The 22,773-nt window shown below is 45.5% G+C and overlaps 1 protein-coding gene across 2 annotated transcripts in view; it reads left to right on the top strand.

The window, feature by feature from the left end:
* Positions 1–22,773, top strand: part of LOC109896475 (cGMP-specific 3',5'-cyclic phosphodiesterase-like) — a 147,711-nt gene that overhangs the window by 89,345 nt on the left and 35,593 nt on the right. For both annotated transcript variants that reach the window (XM_031832550.1, XM_031832549.1), the window contains exon 8: positions 21,617–21,684. In XM_031832550.1, coding sequence (XP_031688410.1) covers positions 21,617–21,684 — 68 coding nt within the window. The remainder of the gene's footprint in view (positions 1–21,616; positions 21,685–22,773) is intronic.

Raw genomic sequence — 22,773 nt, 5'->3', positions numbered from 1 at the left:
GCGAGCCTACGAGACGAGCCAAATTCCTTCTATGATGACTTCAAGACAAGAAACACTAAACCATGCATTAGAGCCCCAGCTGTTCTGGATGGCTGTGTGATCTAGCTCTCCGTAGCCGATGTGAGTAAGACCTTTAAACAGGTTAATATTCCATCAGACGGATTACCAGGATGCGTATTCAGAGCATGCGCTGACCAGCTTGCAAGTGTCTTCACTGACATTTTCAACCACATTACATTTTTGGTCCACACTCACCAACACAGTTGTGAAGAAGGCACGACAACACCTCTTCCCCCTCAGGAGACTGAAATGACTTGGCATGGGCCCTCAGATCTTCAAAAAATTCTACAGCTGCACGACTGAGAGCATCTTGACTGGCTGCATCACCGCCTGGTATGGCAACTGCTTGGCATCCGACCGCTAGGCACTACGGCGGGTAGGGTGTACGGCCCAGTACATCATTGGGGCCAAACTCCCTGCCATCCAGGACCTCTATACCTCCCCTAACATTGTCAAGGACTCCACCCACCCAAGTCATAGGCTCTTCCCTCTGCTACCGCATGGCAAGCAGTACCGATGCACCAAGTCCCAAGCCATAAGACTGCTAAATAGTTAGTCCAGGTTAACTATTGAACTATTTGCATTGACCCTTTTTGCACTCTTATGACTCATCACATACTCTGATGCTACTGTTTTATCTATCTTCTTGTCTGGTCACTTAATCCCTACCTACAGTGCATTCGGAAAGTATTCAGACCCCTTGACTTTTTCCACATTTTGTTACATTACAGCCTTATTCTAACATGGATTAAATCGTTTTCCCCCCTCATCAATCTACACACAATACCCCATAATGACAAAGCAAAAACATTGACATTACTTTTGCAAATGTATAAAAAATCAGAAGCAGAAATAGCACAATTACATAAGTATTCAGACTCTTTACCCAGTACTTGGTTGAAGCCCATTTGGCAGCAATTACAACCTTGAGTCTTCTTGGGTATGACGCTACAAGCTTGGCACACCTGTATTTGGGGAGTTTTTCCCATTCTTCTCTGCAGATCCTCTCAAGCTCTGCCAGATTGGATGGGGAGCGTTGCTGCACAGCTATTTTCAGGTCTCTCCAGAGAGTTTCGATCTGGTTCAAGCCTGGGCTCTGGCCGGGCCACTCAAGGACATTCAGAGACTTGTTCCGAAGCCACTCCTGCGTTGTCTTGGCTGCGTGCTTAGGGTCGTTGTCATCAAGGATCTCTTTATACTTTGCTCCGTTCATCTTTCCCTCGATCCAGACTCCCCAGTCCCTGCTGCTGAAAAATATCCCCACAGCATGATGCTTCCATCACCATGCTTCACCGTAGGGATGGTGCCAGGTTTCCTCCAGACGTGACACTTTGCATTCAGGCCAAAGAGTTCAATCTTGGTTTCATCAGACCAGAGAATCTTGTTTCTCGTGGTCTGAGAGTCCTTTAGGTGCCCTTTGGCAAACTCCAAGAGGGCTGTCATGTGCTTTTTACTGAGGAGTGGCTTCCATCTGGCCACTCTACCATAAAGGCCTGATAGGTGAAGTGATGCAGAGATGTTTGTCCTTCTGGAAGGTTCTCCCATCTCCACAGAGGTACTCTGGAGCTCTGTCAGAGTGACCTTTGGTTTCTTGGTCACCTCTCATACCAAGGCCCTTCTCCCTCATGTGTTTCTGTTTTTTACATTTGTAATGCATTTGCAAACATTTCTAAAAACCTATTTTCACTTTATCCTTATGAGGTATTGTTTGTAGATTGATGAGGATTTTTTTTAAATCCATGTTAGAATAAGGAAAAAGTCAAGGGGTCTGAATACTTTACGAATGCACTGTATATGCACATACAGTATATATCTGAATGTGCATACAGTATATATCTGAATGTATATACAGTATATTTCTGAATGTACCTACAGTATATATCTGAATGTATATACAGTATATTTCTGAATGTACCTACAGTATATATCTGAATGTACATACAGTATATATCTGAATACACAATTACTGATGTATTTATTCCTTGTGTTATTATTTTTCTACACTTCTATAAATTGTAATTTCTACTTTTATCTACGGTGAGGAGTGTGTTGTATTGCAGTGAGTAAGAAAAGGAGAACACTAGACACTAAGACCAGACGTCTCCATTATGTTATCTTGTGTTGTGTTTAAGACTTTAAGAAGGAGAAAAGGATGGAGTTGACTAGAGAGAGCTGAAAGCTTTTCTGTACAAGGCTGCAATTTGGATTGAAAGTTGTTTTGCCTGAAATGAGTCACCTTCACAATCAGGAGAGGAGAAGGGGCCTCTTCTAATGCCACTGAAGTAAGAGTGGCACTCTGGTCAAAGGGAATCAATCATGATCCGCCTGCCTGCCTGCCTGCCTGCCTGCCTGCCTGGTTGCCTGCCTGCCTGCCTGCCTGCCTGCCTGCCTGCCTGCCTGCCTGCCTGCCTGCCTGCCTGCCTGCCTGCCTGCCTGCGTCCAAGACTCGACCTCCATCATATTTACCAAGCAGAAAGCATCTAAACCATCAATGTTCCACAGTAGTTAGAAACAGACCCACATTTTATTACCGTTCCACTAACATCTCACAGGAGGTTGTCATAGATACTGAGAAAGATATGAGTCTGTGGTTAACATCTTTGGCACAAACAGGGAGCCGTCCAGGTGACTGTGTGTGTGTGTGTTTCTCATTGCCAGGCCAGCTGTTTCTTTCTCTCCAGCAGCATACCGCCCTGCGTCTGACTGCTGGTGTGATTCTGAAGCTAAGCAGGGTTGGTCCTGGTCAGTGCCTGGATGGGAGACTAGATGCTGCTAGAAGTGGTGTTAGAGGTCCAGTAGGAGGCACACTTTCCTCTGGTCTAAAAAAATATCCCAATGCCCCAGGGCAGTGATTGACATTGCCCTGTGTAGGGTTTCAACTTTTGGATGGGACGTTAAACGGGTGTCCTGACTCTCTGTGGTCACTAAAGATCCCATGGCACATTGTAAGAGTAGGGGTGTTAACCCTGGTGTCCTGGCTAAATTTCCAATCTGGCCCTCATACCATCATGGTCACCTAATCATCCCCAGCTTACAATTGGCTCATTCTTCTCCCCTGTAACTAGTCCCCAGGTTGTTGCTGTTAATGAGAATGTGTTCTCAGTCAACTTACCTGGTTAAATAAGGGTTAAATAAAAACTTGATCTGAAATACATTGACTCAACCTGACTAACAGGTTGGTCCATCAATCTAATTTCAACATAATCATCAGAACTATGTATATGTTGAAATTGGATTGAAAATGACACATTTTCATCCTATATACATTATATTAGGTGGTTGGAATTAAGTTTATTAATTAGACATTTGATTTGGCCTTGTTTCAATGTTGATAGTAAAATGGTGTCATGAATCAACGTTGTTGTTTTAACGCCACATCATCAACCTAAATAAAGAGCTATATTGAAATAAAATGTGCATCCCAAGCTGCATTCTCAGAGTATGTACAGACCAGCTGTCTGGAGTGTTTACGGTCATATTCAATCCCTCCCTATCCCAGTCTATTGTCCCCCCTTGCTTCAAGATGTCCACCATTGTTCCTGTACCCAAGCTGCATTCTCAGAGTATGTACAGACCAGCTGTCTGGAGTGTTTACGGTCATATTCAATCCCTCCCTATCCCAGTCTATTGTCCCCCCTTGCTTCAAGATGTCCACCATTGTTCCTGTACCCAAGCTGCATTCTCAGAGTATGTACAGACCAGCTGTCTGGAGTGTTTACGGTCATATTCAATCCCTCCCTATCCCAGTCTATTGTCCCCCCTTGCTTCAAGATGTCCACCATTGTTCCTGTACCCAAGCTGCATTCTCAGAGTATGTACAGACCAGCTGTCTGGAGTGTTTACGGTCATATTCAATCCCTCCCTATCCCAGTCTATTGTCCCCCCTTGCTTCAAGATGTCCACCATTGTTCCTGTACCCAAGCTGCATTCTCAGAGTATGTACAGACCAGCTGTCTGGAGTGTTTACGGTCATATTCAATCCCTCCCTATCCCAGTCTATTGTCCCCCCTTGCTTCAAGATGTCCACCATTGTTCCTGTACCCAAGCTGCATTCTCAGAGTATGTACAGACCAGCTGTCTGGAGTGTTTACGGTCATATTCAATCCCTCCCTATCCCAGTCTATTGTCCCCCCTTGCTTCAAGATGTCCACCATTGTTCCTGTACCCAAGCTGCATTCTCAGAGTATGTACAGACCAGCTGTCTGGAGTGTTTACGGTCATATTCAATCCCTCCCTATCCCAGTCTATTGTCCCCCCTTGCTTCAAGATGTCCACCATTGTTCCTGTACCCAAGCTGCATTCTCAGAGTATGTACAGACCAGCTGTCTGGAGTGTTTACGGTCATATTCAATCCCTCCCTATCCCAGTCTATTGTCCCCCCTTGCTTCAAGATGTCCACCATTGTTCCTGTACCCAAGCTGCATTCTCAGAGTATGTACAGACCAGCTGTCTGGAGTGTTTACGGTCATATTCAATCCCTCCCTATCCCAGTCTATTGTCCCCCCTTGCTTCAAGATGTCCACCATTGTTCCTGTACCCAAGCTGCATTCTCAGAGTATGTACAGACCAGCTGTCTGGAGTGTTTACGGTCATATTCAATCCCTCCCTATCCCAGTCTATTGTCCCCCCTTGCTTCAAGATGTCCACCATTGTTCCTGTACCCAAGCTGCATTCTCAGAGTATGTACAGACCAGCTGTCTGGAGTGTTTACGGTCATATTCAATCCCTCCCTATCCCAGTCTATTGTCCCCCCTTGCTTCAAGATGTCCACCATTGTTCCTGTACCCAAGCTGCATTCTCAGAGTATGTACAGACCAGCTGTCTGGAGTGTTTACGGTCATATTCAATCCCTCCCTATCCCAGTCTATTGTCCCCCCTTGCTTCAAGATGTCCACCATTGTTCCTGTACCCAAGCTGCATTCTCAGAGTATGTACAGACCAGCTGTCTGGAGTGTTTACGGTCATATTCAATCCCTCCCTATCCCAGTCTATTGTCCCCCCTTGCTTCAAGATGTCCACCATTGTTCCTGTACCCAAGCTGCATTCTCAGAGTATGTACAGACCAGCTGTCTGGAGTGTTTACGGTCATATTCAATCCCTCCCTATCCCAGTCTATTGTCCCCCCTTGCTTCAAGATGTCCACCATTGTTCCTGTACCCAAGCTGCATTCTCAGAGTATGTACAGACCAGCTGTCTGGAGTGTTTACGGTCATATTCAATCCCTCCCTATCCCAGTCTATTGTCCCCCCTTGCTTCAAGATGTCCACCATTGTTCCTGTACCCAAGCTGCATTCTCAGAGTATGTACAGACCAGCTGTCTGGAGTGTTTACGGTCATATTCAATCCCTCCCTATCCCAGTCTATTGTCCCCCCTTGCTTCAAGATGTCCACCATTGTTCCTGTACCCAAGCTGCATTCTCAGAGTATGTACAGACCAGCTGTCTGGAGTGTTTACGGTCATATTCAATCCCTCCCTATCCCAGTCTATTGTCCCCCCTTGCTTCAAGATGTCCACCATTGTTCCTGTACCCAAGCTGCATTCTCAGAGTATGTACAGACCAGCTGTCTGGAGTGTTTACGGTCATATTCAATCCCTCCCTATCCCAGTCTATTGTCCCCCCTTGCTTCAAGATGTCCACCATTGTTCCTGTACCCAAGCTGCATTCTCAGAGTATGTACAGACCAGCTGTCTGGAGTGTTTACGGTCATATTCAATCCCTCCCTATCCCAGTCTATTGTCCCCCCTTGCTTCAAGATGTCCACCATTGTTCCTGTACCCAAGCTGCATTCTCAGAGTATGTACAGACCAGCTGTCTGGAGTGTTTACGGTCATATTCAATCCCTCCCTATCCCAGTCTATTGTCCCCCCTTGCTTCAAGATGTCCACCATTGTTCCTGTACCCAAGCTGCATTCTCAGAGTATGTACAGACCAGCTGTCTGGAGTGTTTACGGTCATATTCAATCCCTCCCTATCCCAGTCTATTGTCCCCCCTTGCTTCAAGATGTCCACCATTGTTCCTGTACCCAAGCTGCATTCTCAGAGTATGTACAGACCAGCTGTCTGGAGTGTTTACGGTCATATTCAATCCCTCCCTATCCCAGTCTATTGTCCCCCCTTGCTTCAAGATGTCCACCATTGTTCCTGTACCCAAGCTGCATTCTCAGAGTATGTACAGACCAGCTGTCTGGAGTGTTTACGGTCATATTCAATCCCTCCCTATCCCAGTCTATTGTCCCCCCTTGCTTCAAGATGTCCACCATTGTTCCTGTACCCAAGCTGCATTCTCAGAGTATGTACAGACCAGCTGTCTGGAGTGTTTACGGTCATATTCAATCCCTCCCTATCCCAGTCTATTGTCCCCCCTTGCTTCAAGATGTCCACCATTGTTCCTGTACCCAAGCTGCATTCTCAGAGTATGTACAGACCAGCTGTCTGGAGTGTTTACGGTCATATTCAATCCCTCCCTATCCCAGTCTATTGTCCCCCCTTGCTTCAAGATGTCCACCATTGTTCCTGTACCCAAGCTGCATTCTCAGAGTATGTACAGACCAGCTGTCTGGAGTGTTTACGGTCATATTCAATCCCTCCCTATCCCAGTCTATTGTCCCCCCTTGCTTCAAGATGTCCACCATTGTTCCTGTACCCAAGCTGCATTCTCAGAGTATGTACAGACCAGCTGTCTGGAGTGTTTACGGTCATATTCAATCCCTCCCTATCCCAGTCTATTGTCCCCCCTTGCTTCAAGATGTCCACCATTGTTCCTGTACCCAAGCTGCATTCTCAGAGTATGTACAGACCAGCTGTCTGGAGTGTTTACGGTCATATTCAATCCCTCCCTATCCCAGTCTATTGTCCCCCCTTGCTTCAAGATGTCCACCATTGTTCCTGTACCCAAGCTGCATTCTCAGAGTATGTACAGACCAGCTGTCTGGAGTGTTTACGGTCATATTCAATCCCTCCCTATCCCAGTCTATTGTCCCCCCTTGCTTCAAGATGTCCACCATTGTTCCTGTACCCAAGCTGCATTCTCAGAGTATGTACAGACCAGCTGTCTGGAGTGTTTACGGTCATATTCAATCCCTCCCTATCCCAGTCTATTGTCCCCCCTTGCTTCAAGATGTCCACCATTGTTCCTGTACCCAAGCTGCATTCTCAGAGTATGTACAGACCAGCTGTCTGGAGTGTTTACGGTCATATTCAATCCCTCCCTATCCCAGTCTATTGTCCCCCCTTGCTTCAAGATGTCCACCATTGTTCCTGTACCCAAGCTGCATTCTCAGAGTATGTACAGACCAGCTGTCTGGAGTGTTTACGGTCATATTCAATCCCTCCCTATCCCAGTCTATTGTCCCCCCTTGCTTCAAGATGTCCACCATTGTTCCTGTACCCAAGCTGCATTCTCAGAGTATGTACAGACCAGCTGTCTGGAGTGTTTACGGTCATATTCAATCCCTCCCTATCCCAGTCTATTGTCCCCCCTTGCTTCAAGATGTCCACCATTGTTCCTGTACCCAAGCTGCATTCTCAGAGTATGTACAGACCAGCTGTCTGGAGTGTTTACGGTCATATTCAATCCCTCCCTATCCCAGTCTATTGTCCCCCCTTGCTTCAAGATGTCCACCATTGTTCCTGTACCCAAGCTGCATTCTCAGAGTATGTACAGACCAGCTGTCTGGAGTGTTTACGGTCATATTCAATCCCTCCCTATCCCAGTCTATTGTCCCCCCTTGCTTCAAGATGTCCACCATTGTTCCTGTACCCAAGCTGCATTCTCAGAGTATGTACAGACCAGCTGTCTGGAGTGTTTACGGTCATATTCAATCCCTCCCTATCCCAGTCTATTGTCCCCCCTTGCTTCAAGATGTCCACCATTGTTCCTGTACCCAAGCTGCATTCTCAGAGTATGTACAGACCAGCTGTCTGGAGTGTTTACGGTCATATTCAATCCCTCCCTATCCCAGTCTATTGTCCCCCCTTGCTTCAAGATGTCCACCATTGTTCCTGTACCCAAGCTGCATTCTCAGAGTATGTACAGACCAGCTGTCTGGAGTGTTTACGGTCATATTCAATCCCTCCCTATCCCAGTCTATTGTCCCCCCTTGCTTCAAGATGTCCACCATTGTTCCTGTACCCAAGCTGCATTCTCAGAGTATGTACAGACCAGCTGTCTGGAGTGTTTACGGTCATATTCAATCCCTCCCTATCCCAGTCTATTGTCCCCCCTTGCTTCAAGATGTCCACCATTGTTCCTGTACCCAAGCTGCATTCTCAGAGTATGTACAGACCAGCTGTCTGGAGTGTTTACGGTCATATTCAATCCCTCCCTATCCCAGTCTATTGTCCCCCCTTGCTTCAAGATGTCCACCATTGTTCCTGTACCCAAGCTGCATTCTCAGAGTATGTACAGACCAGCTGTCTGGAGTGTTTACGGTCATATTCAATCCCTCCCTATCCCAGTCTATTGTCCCCCCTTGCTTCAAGATGTCCACCATTGTTCCTGTACCCAAGCTGCATTCTCAGAGTATGTACAGACCAGCTGTCTGGAGTGTTTACGGTCATATTCAATCCCTCCCTATCCCAGTCTATTGTCCCCCCTTGCTTCAAGATGTCCACCATTGTTCCTGTACCCAAGCTGCATTCTCAGAGTATGTACAGACCAGCTGTCTGGAGTGTTTACGGTCATATTCAATCCCTCCCTATCCCAGTCTATTGTCCCCCCTTGCTTCAAGATGTCCACCATTGTTCCTGTACCCAAGCTGCATTCTCAGAGTATGTACAGACCAGCTGTCTGGAGTGTTTACGGTCATATTCAATCCCTCCCTATCCCAGTCTATTGTCCCCCCTTGCTTCAAGATGTCCACCATTGTTCCTGTACCCAAGCTGCATTCTCAGAGTATGTACAGACCAGCTGTCTGGAGTGTTTACGGTCATATTCAATCCCTCCCTATCCCAGTCTATTGTCCCCCCTTGCTTCAAGATGTCCACCATTGTTCCTGTACCCAAGCTGCATTCTCAGAGTATGTACAGACCAGCTGTCTGGAGTGTTTACGGTCATATTCAATCCCTCCCTATCCCAGTCTATTGTCCCCCCTTGCTTCAAGATGTCCACCATTGTTCCTGTACCCAAGCTGCATTCTCAGAGTATGTACAGACCAGCTGTCTGGAGTGTTTACGGTCATATTCAATCCCTCCCTATCCCAGTCTATTGTCCCCCCTTGCTTCAAGATGTCCACCATTGTTCCTGTACCCAAGCTGCATTCTCAGAGTATGTACAGACCAGCTGTCTGGAGTGTTTACGGTCATATTCAATCCCTCCCTATCCCAGTCTATTGTCCCCCCTTGCTTCAAGATGTCCACCATTGTTCCTGTACCCAAGCTGCATTCTCAGAGTATGTACAGACCAGCTGTCTGGAGTGTTTACGGTCATATTCAATCCCTCCCTATCCCAGTCTATTGTCCCCCCTTGCTTCAAGATGTCCACCATTGTTCCTGTACCCAAGCTGCATTCTCAGAGTATGTACAGACCAGCTGTCTGGAGTGTTTACGGTCATATTCAATCCCTCCCTATCCCAGTCTATTGTCCCCCCTTGCTTCAAGATGTCCACCATTGTTCCTGTACCCAAGCTGCATTCTCAGAGTATGTACAGACCAGCTGTCTGGAGTGTTTACGGTCATATTCAATCCCTCCCTATCCCAGTCTATTGTCCCCCCTTGCTTCAAGATGTCCACCATTGTTCCTGTACCCAAGCTGCATTCTCAGAGTATGTACAGACCAGCTGTCTGGAGTGTTTACGGTCATATTCAATCCCTCCCTATCCCAGTCTATTGTCCCCCCTTGCTTCAAGATGTCCACCATTGTTCCTGTACCCAAGCTGCATTCTCAGAGTATGTACAGACCAGCTGTCTGGAGTGTTTACGGTCATATTCAATCCCTCCCTATCCCAGTCTATTGTCCCCCCTTGCTTCAAGATGTCCACCATTGTTCCTGTACCCAAGCTGCATTCTCAGAGTATGTACAGACCAGCTGTCTGGAGTGTTTACGGTCATATTCAATCCCTCCCTATCCCAGTCTATTGTCCCCCCTTGCTTCAAGATGTCCACCATTGTTCCTGTACCCAAGCTGCATTCTCAGAGTATGTACAGACCAGCTGTCTGGAGTGTTTACGGTCATATTCAATCCCTCCCTATCCCAGTCTATTGTCCCCCCTTGCTTCAAGATGTCCACCATTGTTCCTGTACCCAAGCTGCATTCTCAGAGTATGTACAGACCAGCTGTCTGGAGTGTTTACGGTCATATTCAATCCCTCCCTATCCCAGTCTATTGTCCCCCCTTGCTTCAAGATGTCCACCATTGTTCCTGTACCCAAGCTGCATTCTCAGAGTATGTACAGACCAGCTGTCTGGAGTGTTTACGGTCATATTCAATCCCTCCCTATCCCAGTCTATTGTCCCCCCTTGCTTCAAGATGTCCACCATTGTTCCTGTACCCAAGCTGCATTCTCAGAGTATGTACAGACCAGCTGTCTGGAGTGTTTACGGTCATATTCAATCCCTCCCTATCCCAGTCTATTGTCCCCCCTTGCTTCAAGATGTCCACCATTGTTCCTGTACCCAAGCTGCATTCTCAGAGTATGTACAGACCAGCTGTCTGGAGTGTTTACGGTCATATTCAATCCCTCCCTATCCCAGTCTATTGTCCCCCCTTGCTTCAAGATGTCCACCATTGTTCCTGTACCCAAGCTGCATTCTCAGAGTATGTACAGACCAGCTGTCTGGAGTGTTTACGGTCATATTCAATCCCTCCCTATCCCAGTCTATTGTCCCCCCTTGCTTCAAGATGTCCACCATTGTTCCTGTACCCAAGCTGCATTCTCAGAGTATGTACAGACCAGCTGTCTGGAGTGTTTACGGTCATATTCAATCCCTCCCTATCCCAGTCTATTGTCCCCCCTTGCTTCAAGATGTCCACCATTGTTCCTGTACCCAAGCTGCATTCTCAGAGTATGTACAGACCAGCTGTCTGGAGTGTTTACGGTCATATTCAATCCCTCCCTATCCCAGTCTATTGTCCCCCCTTGCTTCAAGATGTCCACCATTGTTCCTGTACCCAAGCTGCATTCTCAGAGTATGTACAGACCAGCTGTCTGGAGTGTTTACGGTCATATTCAATCCCTCCCTATCCCAGTCTATTGTCCCCCCTTGCTTCAAGATGTCCACCATTGTTCCTGTACCCAAGCTGCATTCTCAGAGTATGTACAGACCAGCTGTCTGGAGTGTTTACGGTCATATTCAATCCCTCCCTATCCCAGTCTATTGTCCCCCCTTGCTTCAAGATGTCCACCATTGTTCCTGTACCCAAGCTGCATTCTCAGAGTATGTACAGACCAGCTGTCTGGAGTGTTTACGGTCATATTCAATCCCTCCCTATCCCAGTCTATTGTCCCCCCTTGCTTCAAGATGTCCACCATTGTTCCTGTACCCAAGCTGCATTCTCAGAGTATGTACAGACCAGCTGTCTGGAGTGTTTACGGTCATATTCAATCCCTCCCTATCCCAGTCTATTGTCCCCCCTTGCTTCAAGATGTCCACCATTGTTCCTGTACCCAAGCTGCATTCTCAGAGTATGTACAGACCAGCTGTCTGGAGTGTTTACGGTCATATTCAATCCCTCCCTATCCCAGTCTATTGTCCCCCCTTGCTTCAAGATGTCCACCATTGTTCCTGTACCCAAGCTGCATTCTCAGAGTATGTACAGACCAGCTGTCTGGAGTGTTTACGGTCATATTCAATCCCTCCCTATCCCAGTCTATTGTCCCCCCTTGCTTCAAGATGTCCACCATTGTTCCTGTACCCAAGCTGCATTCTCAGAGTATGTACAGACCAGCTGTCTGGAGTGTTTACGGTCATATTCAATCCCTCCCTATCCCAGTCTATTGTCCCCCCTTGCTTCAAGATGTCCACCATTGTTCCTGTACCCAAGCTGCATTCTCAGAGTATGTACAGACCAGCTGTCTGGAGTGTTTACGGTCATATTCAATCCCTCCCTATCCCAGTCTATTGTCCCCCCTTGCTTCAAGATGTCCACCATTGTTCCTGTACCCAAGCTGCATTCTCAGAGTATGTACAGACCAGCTGTCTGGAGTGTTTACGGTCATATTCAATCCCTCCCTATCCCAGTCTATTGTCCCCCCTTGCTTCAAGATGTCCACCATTGTTCCTGTACCCAAGCTGCATTCTCAGAGTATGTACAGACCAGCTGTCTGGAGTGTTTACGGTCATATTCAATCCCTCCCTATCCCAGTCTATTGTCCCCCCTTGCTTCAAGATGTCCACCATTGTTCCTGTACCCAAGCTGCATTCTCAGAGTATGTACAGACCAGCTGTCTGGAGTGTTTACGGTCATATTCAATCCCTCCCTATCCCAGTCTATTGTCCCCCCTTGCTTCAAGATGTCCACCATTGTTCCTGTACCCAAGCTGCATTCTCAGAGTATGTACAGACCAGCTGTCTGGAGTGTTTACGGTCATATTCAATCCCTCCCTATCCCAGTCTATTGTCCCCCCTTGCTTCAAGATGTCCACCATTGTTCCTGTACCCAAGCTGCATTCTCAGAGTATGTACAGACCAGCTGTCTGGAGTGTTTACGGTCATATTCAATCCCTCCCTATCCCAGTCTATTGTCCCCCCTTGCTTCAAGATGTCCACCATTGTTCCTGTACCCAAGCTGCATTCTCAGAGTATGTACAGACCAGCTGTCTGGAGTGTTTACGGTCATATTCAATCCCTCCCTATCCCAGTCTATTGTCCCCCCTTGCTTCAAGATGTCCACCATTGTTCCTGTACCCAAGCTGCATTCTCAGAGTATGTACAGACCAGCTGTCTGGAGTGTTTACGGTCATATTCAATCCCTCCCTATCCCAGTCTATTGTCCCCCCTTGCTTCAAGATGTCCACCATTGTTCCTGTACCCAAGCTGCATTCTCAGAGTATGTACAGACCAGCTGTCTGGAGTGTTTACGGTCATATTCAATCCCTCCCTATCCCAGTCTATTGTCCCCCCTTGCTTCAAGATGTCCACCATTGTTCCTGTACCCAAGCTGCATTCTCAGAGTATGTACAGACCAGCTGTCTGGAGTGTTTACGGTCATATTCAATCCCTCCCTATCCCAGTCTATTGTCCCCCCTTGCTTCAAGATGTCCACCATTGTTCCTGTACCCAAGCTGCATTCTCAGAGTATGTACAGACCAGCTGTCTGGAGTGTTTATGGTCATATTCAATCCCTCCCTATCCCAGTCTATTGTCCCCCCTTGCTTCAAGATGTCCACCATTGTTCCTGTACCCAAGCTGCATTCTCAGAGTATGTACAGACCAGCTGTCTGGAGTGTTTACGGTCATATTCAATCCCTCCCTATCCCAGTCTATTGTCCCCCCTTGCTTCAAGATGTCCACCATTGTTCCTGTACCCAAGCTGCATTCTCAGAGTATGTACAGACCAGCTGTCTGGAGTGTTTACGGTCATATTCAATCCCTCCCTATCCCAGTCTATTGTCCCCCCTTGCTTCAAGATGTCCACCATTGTTCCTGTACCCAAGCTGCATTCTCAGAGTATGTACAGACCAGCTGTCTGGAGTGTTTACGGTCATATTCAATCCCTCCCTATCCCAGTCTATTGTCCCCCCTTGCTTCAAGATGTCCACCATTGTTCCTGTACCCAAGCTGCATTCTCAGAGTATGTACAGACCAGCTGTCTGGAGTGTTTACGGTCATATTCAATCCCTCCCTATCCCAGTCTATTGTCCCCCCTTGCTTCAAGATGTCCACCATTGTTCCTGTACCCAAGCTGCATTCTCAGAGTATGTACAGACCAGCTGTCTGGAGTGTTTACGGTCATATTCAATCCCTCCCTATCCCAGTCTATTGTCCCCCCTTGCTTCAAGATGTCCACCATTGTTCCTGTACCCAAGCTGCATTCTCAGAGTATGTACAGACCAGCTGTCTGGAGTGTTTACGGTCATATTCAATCCCTCCCTATCCCAGTCTATTGTCCCCCCTTGCTTCAAGATGTCCACCATTGTTCCTGTACCCAAGCTGCATTCTCAGAGTATGTACAGACCAGCTGTCTGGAGTGTTTACGGTCATATTCAATCCCTCCCTATCCCAGTCTATTGTCCCCCCTTGCTTCAAGATGTCCACCATTGTTCCTGTACCCAAGCTGCATTCTCAGAGTATGTACAGACCAGCTGTCTGGAGTGTTTACGGTCATATTCAATCCCTCCCTATCCCAGTCTATTGTCCCCCCTTGCTTCAAGATGTCCACCATTGTTCCTGTACCCAAGCTGCATTCTCAGAGTATGTACAGACCAGCTGTCTGGAGTGTTTACGGTCATATTCAATCCCTCCCTATCCCAGTCTATTGTCCCCCCTTGCTTCAAGATGTCCACCATTGTTCCTGTACCCAAGAAAGCAAAGGTAACTGAATTAAATGACCATCGCCCCCGTACCACTCACTTCGGTCACCATGACGTGCTTTGTTAAGGCTAGTTAAGGATCATATCACCTCCACCTTACACGACACAGGAGGTTGGTGGCACCTTAATTGGGGAGGACGGACTTGTGGTAATGGCTGAGGCGGAATGTGTGGAATGATATCAAATACTTCAAACTCATGGTTTCCATGGTTTCCATGTGTTTGATACCATTCTATTTACTCCATTCCAGCAGTAATTATGAGCCGTTCTCCTCTTAGCAGCCTCCACTGACCTAGACCCAACAGATCCATGAACGACGCAATCACCATTACACTGCACACTGCCCTATCCCACCTCGACAAGAGAAATACCTACGCTATATAAACAGAAGTATGTGGACACCGCTTCAGATGAGTGGATTCAGCTATTTCAGCCACACCCGTTGTTGACAGGTGTATAAAATCAAGCACACAGCTATGCAATCTCCATAGACAAATATTGGTTGTAGAATGGCCTCACTGAAGAGCTCAGTGACTTTCAACGTGGCACTGTCATAGGATAACACCTTTCCAACAAGTCAGTTTGTCAAGTTTCTGCCCTGCTAGAGCCGCCCCGGTCAACTGTAAGTGTTGTTATTGTGAAGTGGAAACGTCTAGGAGCGACAACAGCTCAGCTGTGAAGTGGTTGGCCACAGAAGCGCACAGAATGGGACCGCCGAGAGCTGAAGCGCGTAGCGTGTAAAAAAAAATGTCTGTCCTCGGTTGCAACTCTCACTACCAAGTTCCAAACTGCCTCTGGAAGCAATGTCAGAACAAGAACTGCTTGTCGGGAGCTTCATGAAATGGGTTTCAATGGCCGAGCAGCCGCACACAAGCCTCAGATTTTAGATGTGGAAGTTTAGATGGAAGTTTCGATGTAGTTCTCAATAGTCCTATAAATAGGATGTCAAACGGTTTGATATTAATAATGGACTTTTACCTTTGGAATATTATATATTATAAACATGAACGCACGTTTGCTCACACACACACACACACACACTCTCCCACTCCCCTTTCACACACACAGTCCCCCCACTCCCCTTTCACACACACACACACACTCTCCCACTCCCCTTTCACACACACACACACACACACACTCCCACTCCCCTTTCACACACACAGTCCCCCCACAGCCTCCAGAAAAAAATGCTACTTTTATCTACGGCGAGGAGTGTGATGTATTGCAGTGAGTAAGAAGAGGAGAACACTAGACACTAAGACCAGACGTCTCCATTTTGTTATCTTGTGTTGTGTTTAAGACTTTAAGAGGGAGAAAAGGATGTTATCTGAAGCTAAGCAGGGTTGGTCCTGGTCAGTGCCTGGATGGGAGACTAGATGCTGCTGGAAGTGGTGTTAGAGGTCCAGTAGGAGGCACACTTTCCTCTGGTCTAAAAAAAATATCCCAATGCCCCAGGGCAGTGATTGACATTGCCCTGTGTAGGGTTTCAACTTTTGGATGGGACGTTAAACGGGTGTCCTGACTCTCTGTGGTCACTAAAGATCCCATGGCACATTGTAAGAGTAGGGGTGTTAACCCTGGTGTCCTGGCTAAATTTCCAATCTGGCCCTCATACCATCATGGTCACCTAATCATCCCCAGCTTACAATTGGCTCATTCTTCTCCCCTGTAACTAGTCCCCAGGTTGTTGCTGTTAATGAGAATGTGTTCTCAGTCAACTTACCTGGTTAAATAAGGGTTAAATAAAAACTTGATCTGAAATACATTGACTCAACCTGACTAACAGGTTGGTCCATCAATCTAATTTCAAGGATGGAGTTGACTAGAGAGAGCTGAAAGCTTTTCTGTACAAGGCTGCAATTTGGATTGAAAGTTGTTTTGCCCGAAATGAGTCACCTTCACAATCAGGAGAGGAGAAAGGGCCTCTTCTAATGCCACTGAAGTAAGAGTGGCACTCTGGTCAAAGGGAATCAATCACGATCCGCCCCCTGCTGTGTGTCTGTCTGTCCTGTCCTGTCTGTCTCTCTGTCTCTGTCTCTGTCTCTGGGAGCCATCCAGGTGACTGTGTGTGTGTGTGTTTCTCGTTGCCAGGCCAGCTGGTTCTTCTCTCTCTTTCTCTCTCGCTGTCTTTCTCTCGCTTTCTCTCTCTCTCTCTCTCTATATATATATATGCTGATGTCCAACAACTCGTCAGTCTATTCTCGTACAATACTGTGTACTACTCCCTTCACAGAACAGCACAAACTGGCCCTAACCAGAGTAGAAAGAGGAGTGGGAGGCCCCGGTGCACAGCTGAACAAGAGGACAAGTACATTGGAGTGTCTAGTTTGAGAAACAGATGCCTCACAAGTCCTCAAGAGAGAGAGAGAGAGAGAGAGAGAGGCCATACATTGTCTCTATCTGTATGACAAGCCCATATGCTTCTCTCAATGTAAACGTCTGTACTAACTCAACTAAGCCATATAACTCTACCTTCATGTACATATTACCTCGACACCGGTGCCCCCGCACATTGGCTCTGTACCGGTACCCCTGTATACAGCCCACTATTGTTATTTACTGCTGCTCTTTAATTATTTGTTATTTTTATCTCTTACTTTTCTTTTTAGGTATTTTCTTAACTGCATTGTTGGTTAAGGGCTTGTAAGTAAGCATTTCACTGTAACAGGCCCTACCTGTTGTATTCGGCGCATGTGACAAATACAATTTGATTTGATGTTCCTCTGTTTGTAAACTCCCTCTACAAGCTAAGTCCAGTAAATGACAAAGCTAGCGTTTAACAAGCCTCCGGATCATTTGTCAAGTTAGAGCTATGAAATCTTGTTAACTGAATTAACAGGGATGCTTCTGTTCCTTTATGGGACGTTGTACACATTATCCACTGAGCCGTAAAAGTGGCGACGGGATATCTGATAGACTCTGACATTTGGTTCACCGACGGGAAGTCAGCATGCTCTCCTGCCGTTAAAACTCTCATCACATTGTTGTTTTGGGTCAGACACTGACTTGAATCCAACAGAGAGGTGTATCAGATGTGATATAACCAACCAGGCCAGACAAGGCGACTGGGATTCGTTTAGCCAACATGGACCTTTTTAAACAACCTGGATTAGTTATTACACTAAACAATTACAGGCATGTCTAGTTAAAAGTCCCTTGTGTTGCTGCTATAAAATCCAGCCAAACACCACTGACATAGGTGGATGTATAAACCCAAACAAACGTTTTTTTTAATTAAACCCTTAGGGACTTAATGTAAACTTTCCCTGACAGGCTAAAGCTTGACAGCGATATTCTGTATGTTTAACACGAGACCCATTCAGACTTAACTCAGATTGAGTTGTATGACACCCCGTGATAGAAAGTGAGGTAGATTATTTATTTGTTGACATTTTTGAACACAACTTCCCCCACTCTCATGTAGTTGACTTACTCAGGATCAGAACATCCCGCCTCACCCTCTCGGCTCTTAAAAGTGGAAAAAGGATACTTTGCGAGAGGGAGAGCGCAGGTTGAAAACAAGTCCCTATAAGGGGGTAACCGTGAGTCAGGGAATGCTGAAATAAACTCAGCTTCTGGCCAGGCCTGAAATATATAAACTTCCCTCTCTCCGTTGGGAGTGGGGAGAGAGAGGGTTGTACAGATGGTGGTGCCTCAGTAATTACCGGTTGGTCTCGGTGGTTCATAGGGTGGCAAAGGGCTGGAAAACTTTTCAGTAAATTTACAGAATTCTTTCGGAAATGTTCCATGGGAAGCCCGGGAATGTGGGGAATTTTGCTTAAATTCAGCAAAAAAGTTTGATTATAACAGTGAACCTTTTTTTGTGGGATACACATAAGGCAATTCTAGGTCTTGTGGCATGTTTTGGTTAAACTATCCCCAATTCAATGGAATTGCAACCCTCTGCATGCACAGTCCATTCTTCCATCACATGTACAGCTGATTCTCAAGCTAGTGCACATGAAACATGTATCTTACAAAGGGGTTGTTTAATCTATCTGCTTAACTATTTATATGTACATGGAATTGTGTTTGTTATTTTTTTACTCATTTTTTTCAAATTTTTACAGGAAAATGCCACAGGCATTATCTGATGTGTGGAGACATTTCACTGCAGCTAATGTAGAAGGAAAAGCTGTGTATATGTGCAAATACTATGCCAAATCATATGTGAAGAATGCAACAAAGATACAGAATCATCTGGCCAAGTGCATAAAGTTCCCTCAGTGCTCACAACAAGCAACCTCGGACAAAAGTCACTCTGCTTCTATTCTAGGTGGAAATGATGAATCAGACACCTTATCGATAGCAACAGCTCATGATCCTCCTGGAATCAGATGTTTTTTTGACTCAATGGAGGAACGTAGTCTGAGAAAGGCTGATGAATGTCTTGCTCGAGCTGTGTATGCAACTAGTTCACCTCCGATGCTCCCAGGCAATGTGTATTGAAAGAGATTTCTGAATGTTCTTTGCCCAGCATACACCCCTCCAACCAGACATGCTTTATCTACACATTTTCTGGATGCAGAGTTTAACAGAGTTCAAGTGAAGGTCAAGCAAATCATAGAGAAAGCAAACTGTATTGCAATCATCTCTGATGGGTGGTTAAATGTTCGTGGCCATGGAATTATTAACTACATCATCTCTACCCCTCAACCAGTATTCTACAAGAGCACAGACACAAGGGACAACAGACACACTGGTCTCTACATTGCAGATGAGCTGAAGGCAGTCATCAATGACCTTGGACCACAGAAGGTATTTGCACTGGTGACAGACAATGCTGCGAAAATGAAGGCTGCTTGGTCTAAAGTGGAGTAGTCCTACCCCCACATCACACCAATTGGCTGTGCTGCTCATGCATTGAATCTGCTCCTCGAGAACCTCATGTCACTGAAAACAATGGATACACTCTACAAGAGAGCCAAGGAAATGGTTAAGGCGCATGTGAAGGGCCATCAAGTTATAGTAGTAATCTACCGCACCAAGCAAAGTGAGAAGAATAAAGAGCACCGCATGGAAGCTGCCCAGCAACACCCGTTGGGGTGGTGTTGTCATCATGTTTGACAGCCTCCTGGAGGGGAAGGAGTTTCTCCAAGAAATGGCCATATCACAGTCTGCCGATGTGGACAGCCCCATCAAGAGGTTCCTCCTGGATGATTTATTTCGGGAGAGAGTGGTAACCTGACAACGAGCCATCCTCAACAAGGTTGGAAAGTGACAGTGAAAATGAGGCCTCAGAGTCTGATGTTCAAGAGGTGTACATTGATGAGGTCCAGGGAGAAGACATGGAAGCCTGAGAGGAAGACAACCAAAGCTTTAGTTTCTAGACTATCATTTTACAGATGTTGAAAACGTTTTTGGGAGATGCGATGGATCATTGAGGATCATTCAATATTCCCTTTCTTTTGTTGTTCAGTGAAATCATCCCATGTGAAGAGTCAACTCATTTACTTAAAGTTTAATTCATAACTAAATCATTTTTTAAATTTCTATTGGAAGGATTTAATCATTTGCAATTATGTCTACTTATGATAAGATAAAAGGTTTATGTTTCTGTCTCCATATGATATGGTAAATATATACAATACAAAAAACATCTACATTTAAATGGTATTTGCCGACAAACCATGCAAATACATCTTCCATACACCGGCTTCGAGGGCATTATCACTTTTATGTAATGGGTTACCAACATATTCAAATAATGATTGACATATTTTCATTAAAAACTTGATTTTGATGAATTTATTTATACTATTTCAGCCTGCCGCAAGATATAATCCCGACACAAATCTAGGGTTGCTACCCAAGCCGCCTGGTCGTTCGTTCTATTGTTTTGGTTGCCAGAAACGCAACCCAGTCATTCAGTCTTTTTGTTCTGTATCTATGGACGAAACCCAGTCGTTCGTTCTAAATGTTCCATTGCCAAACTGGCTGGCCAATTATGGCTAATTTACAGTTACGTCAAACAGGGCAGCCAGAATAACAGCAAAGTAGCTGCATTTGCATTTGTTTAAGCTGTTTTCTAGTGACTATTTGGATACATCAATAACAATGAGGTAATGTGGCGCGATTTCGCTTGGCATAGATAATGTGCTCACTCATCAGGATATTGTTGTTCAGAGGAGCTAGCCAGCAACACAGCTAACACAATCACTTCAATCTGAAGCTGGAAAGACTGCAAACTAAACTAGCTGCACTTTTTTCAATTGACATGTCTATGTATATATCCATACAAATTATGCCAGCTGATTCATGATTTCGACTGGCTGAGAAACGCTGCCTGACTGTCTGTCTCGTCCTGACTCCCAACACGCTCATTACTATGGGACAGCTGGAGATCAAATTAGAATATTGAAACAATGTTGCAAATGTCGGAGAGACAGACAGCATGGTTTATACAAATCTCCACTGTTGAAAACTAAATGTTAGTCTAAAAGAAATGTGAGATAATGTCTAGATGTTTTTTATAGTGAAGATCAAGTTTATAAATTGCCTGGCTGGGCTGATGAGACAGAGTAAATAGGAATCTTAACATCATAGATTTAGCCGGTGTTAATAACTTGTGGAATAGACACTGGCTGGAATGCTGTTTTAACCAATCAGCATTCAGGTATTTTTAACTTACATGAGGGCCCATGCAAACCTGACGAGCGCAGACACACACACAGACCAACAAGATCTCATAGTTTCCCTGTCAAATTTCAACGTATTATAAACAAATGTCTATTTTTGGCGCATTAATTCAGCATGGTTGCATGGGCAAAACAGGAACAATGCAGAGGTTAACCGTTTAGTCATTCATCCCGAGTGGTTAAAGTTAGGGCTATGGTTTGGGTTTAATAATTAAAAACGACACACTGATACCATCGGGTATCATCATTATGCTTAGTATTCTCGCGGCTTGCACAAACACACAACACCCCTCTCTCTCTCTCTCTCTCTCTCTCTCTCTCTCTATCTCTCTCACTCTCTCTCTCTTTCTCCTCTCCCTAATTTTTGCTGGGCTGGCATGTGTCTCTCCCTTCGTCTCCCTTCGTAGTCAGTAATGGCTGCTGTTGTGGTGGTTGTATGTTCCAGAACTCCTTCTCCAGCGTGTTTCACATGGAATATGAGGACCTGGGAGAGGCCATGGACAGCCCCAAAAGGTAAGGCGATAACCTCGAACTATTAAACATGGATCATTTGAAACTGGTTGTCTAATATAACAAATATGGCTGCTATGTATCTAGACATAGTTGGTGGATGGGATGAGATACTACCCCAATCCAATGTGAAGGGCTTTCAATTTGAGAATTACTAATTGACAATCATTATTTACAATGATTATGATTTAAACTTGGTAGTATAAATGAACTGCGTATTCGTCAAATTTGAGGGATTGTGTTTGTAGGCCTATGAAGATGGGGTGGGGGAGGGGGAAGTGAAAGAGAGAGTCCTCCAGCAAGGATCTTTGTGTAAGGCCAGGAGTTTTTACAGGTGAAAGGTAATGTGGTCAGGAAAAGCTCCTGACCCCAACTATGATGTTTAGTCAAGACCTCTCTGACTTTAACAGAGTTGACTCTAGTTTGAAGAAAAGTCCTACATCATCCCCCCCTTGGCGAGAGCCACAACATCGGATCCGGAGCTACGGCCCTGTCCCTATTAAAGGACCCTGATATAAAAACTCTTATTTGAACCCCTTTTAAGACACATTTGACAGCTCCTCCATCACAATCTGTTTAGGAGCTTCTATCACATTGACAGTGATTTTTCTTTCCCTTTTGGAAGGCTTTCAGAGATGGCCTAACAAGCACAGGCCAAGGGCCCAGTGGAGAGCTACGGACTTGTTATGCTGCCTGACTGGCTATGCTGGGTGCCCACGTGGGCAGCTAAACTTCATGTCTTAATAAGTAATAGGGAGGTCTGTCAGGAGATGGAAAGTCAAGTGTTGACTATTAGAACAATCAGTGAGACTTCCTTCTACTTCATGCCTTTTTTTTCACAAGCTGTCCAAGATCAGGGTCTAATGACTTGGAACTCAACTGAATTCAACGCAATTGAACTCAGTTTAGGTTAACAACGATTTGTCTTCTATTTATCTAAACCATTCTTGGTAGCAAGAATAAAATGGCTGTACTATGTAATAAGTACTAATAAATAAATACTAAATAAGTACTAAATAAATACGAATAAATGAATAGTAAATAAATACTAGTAAATAAATACAAATAAATTACTATTAAAATAATACAAAT

This window comes from Oncorhynchus kisutch, linkage group LG9 (genome assembly GCF_002021735.2).
Source record: "Oncorhynchus kisutch isolate 150728-3 linkage group LG9, Okis_V2, whole genome shotgun sequence".
NCBI classification, from domain to species: Eukaryota; Metazoa; Chordata; class Actinopteri; order Salmoniformes; family Salmonidae; genus Oncorhynchus; species Oncorhynchus kisutch.
The sequence above is the reverse complement of the archived record's forward strand: the minus strand, read 5'-3'. Positions and strand labels throughout refer to the sequence as shown.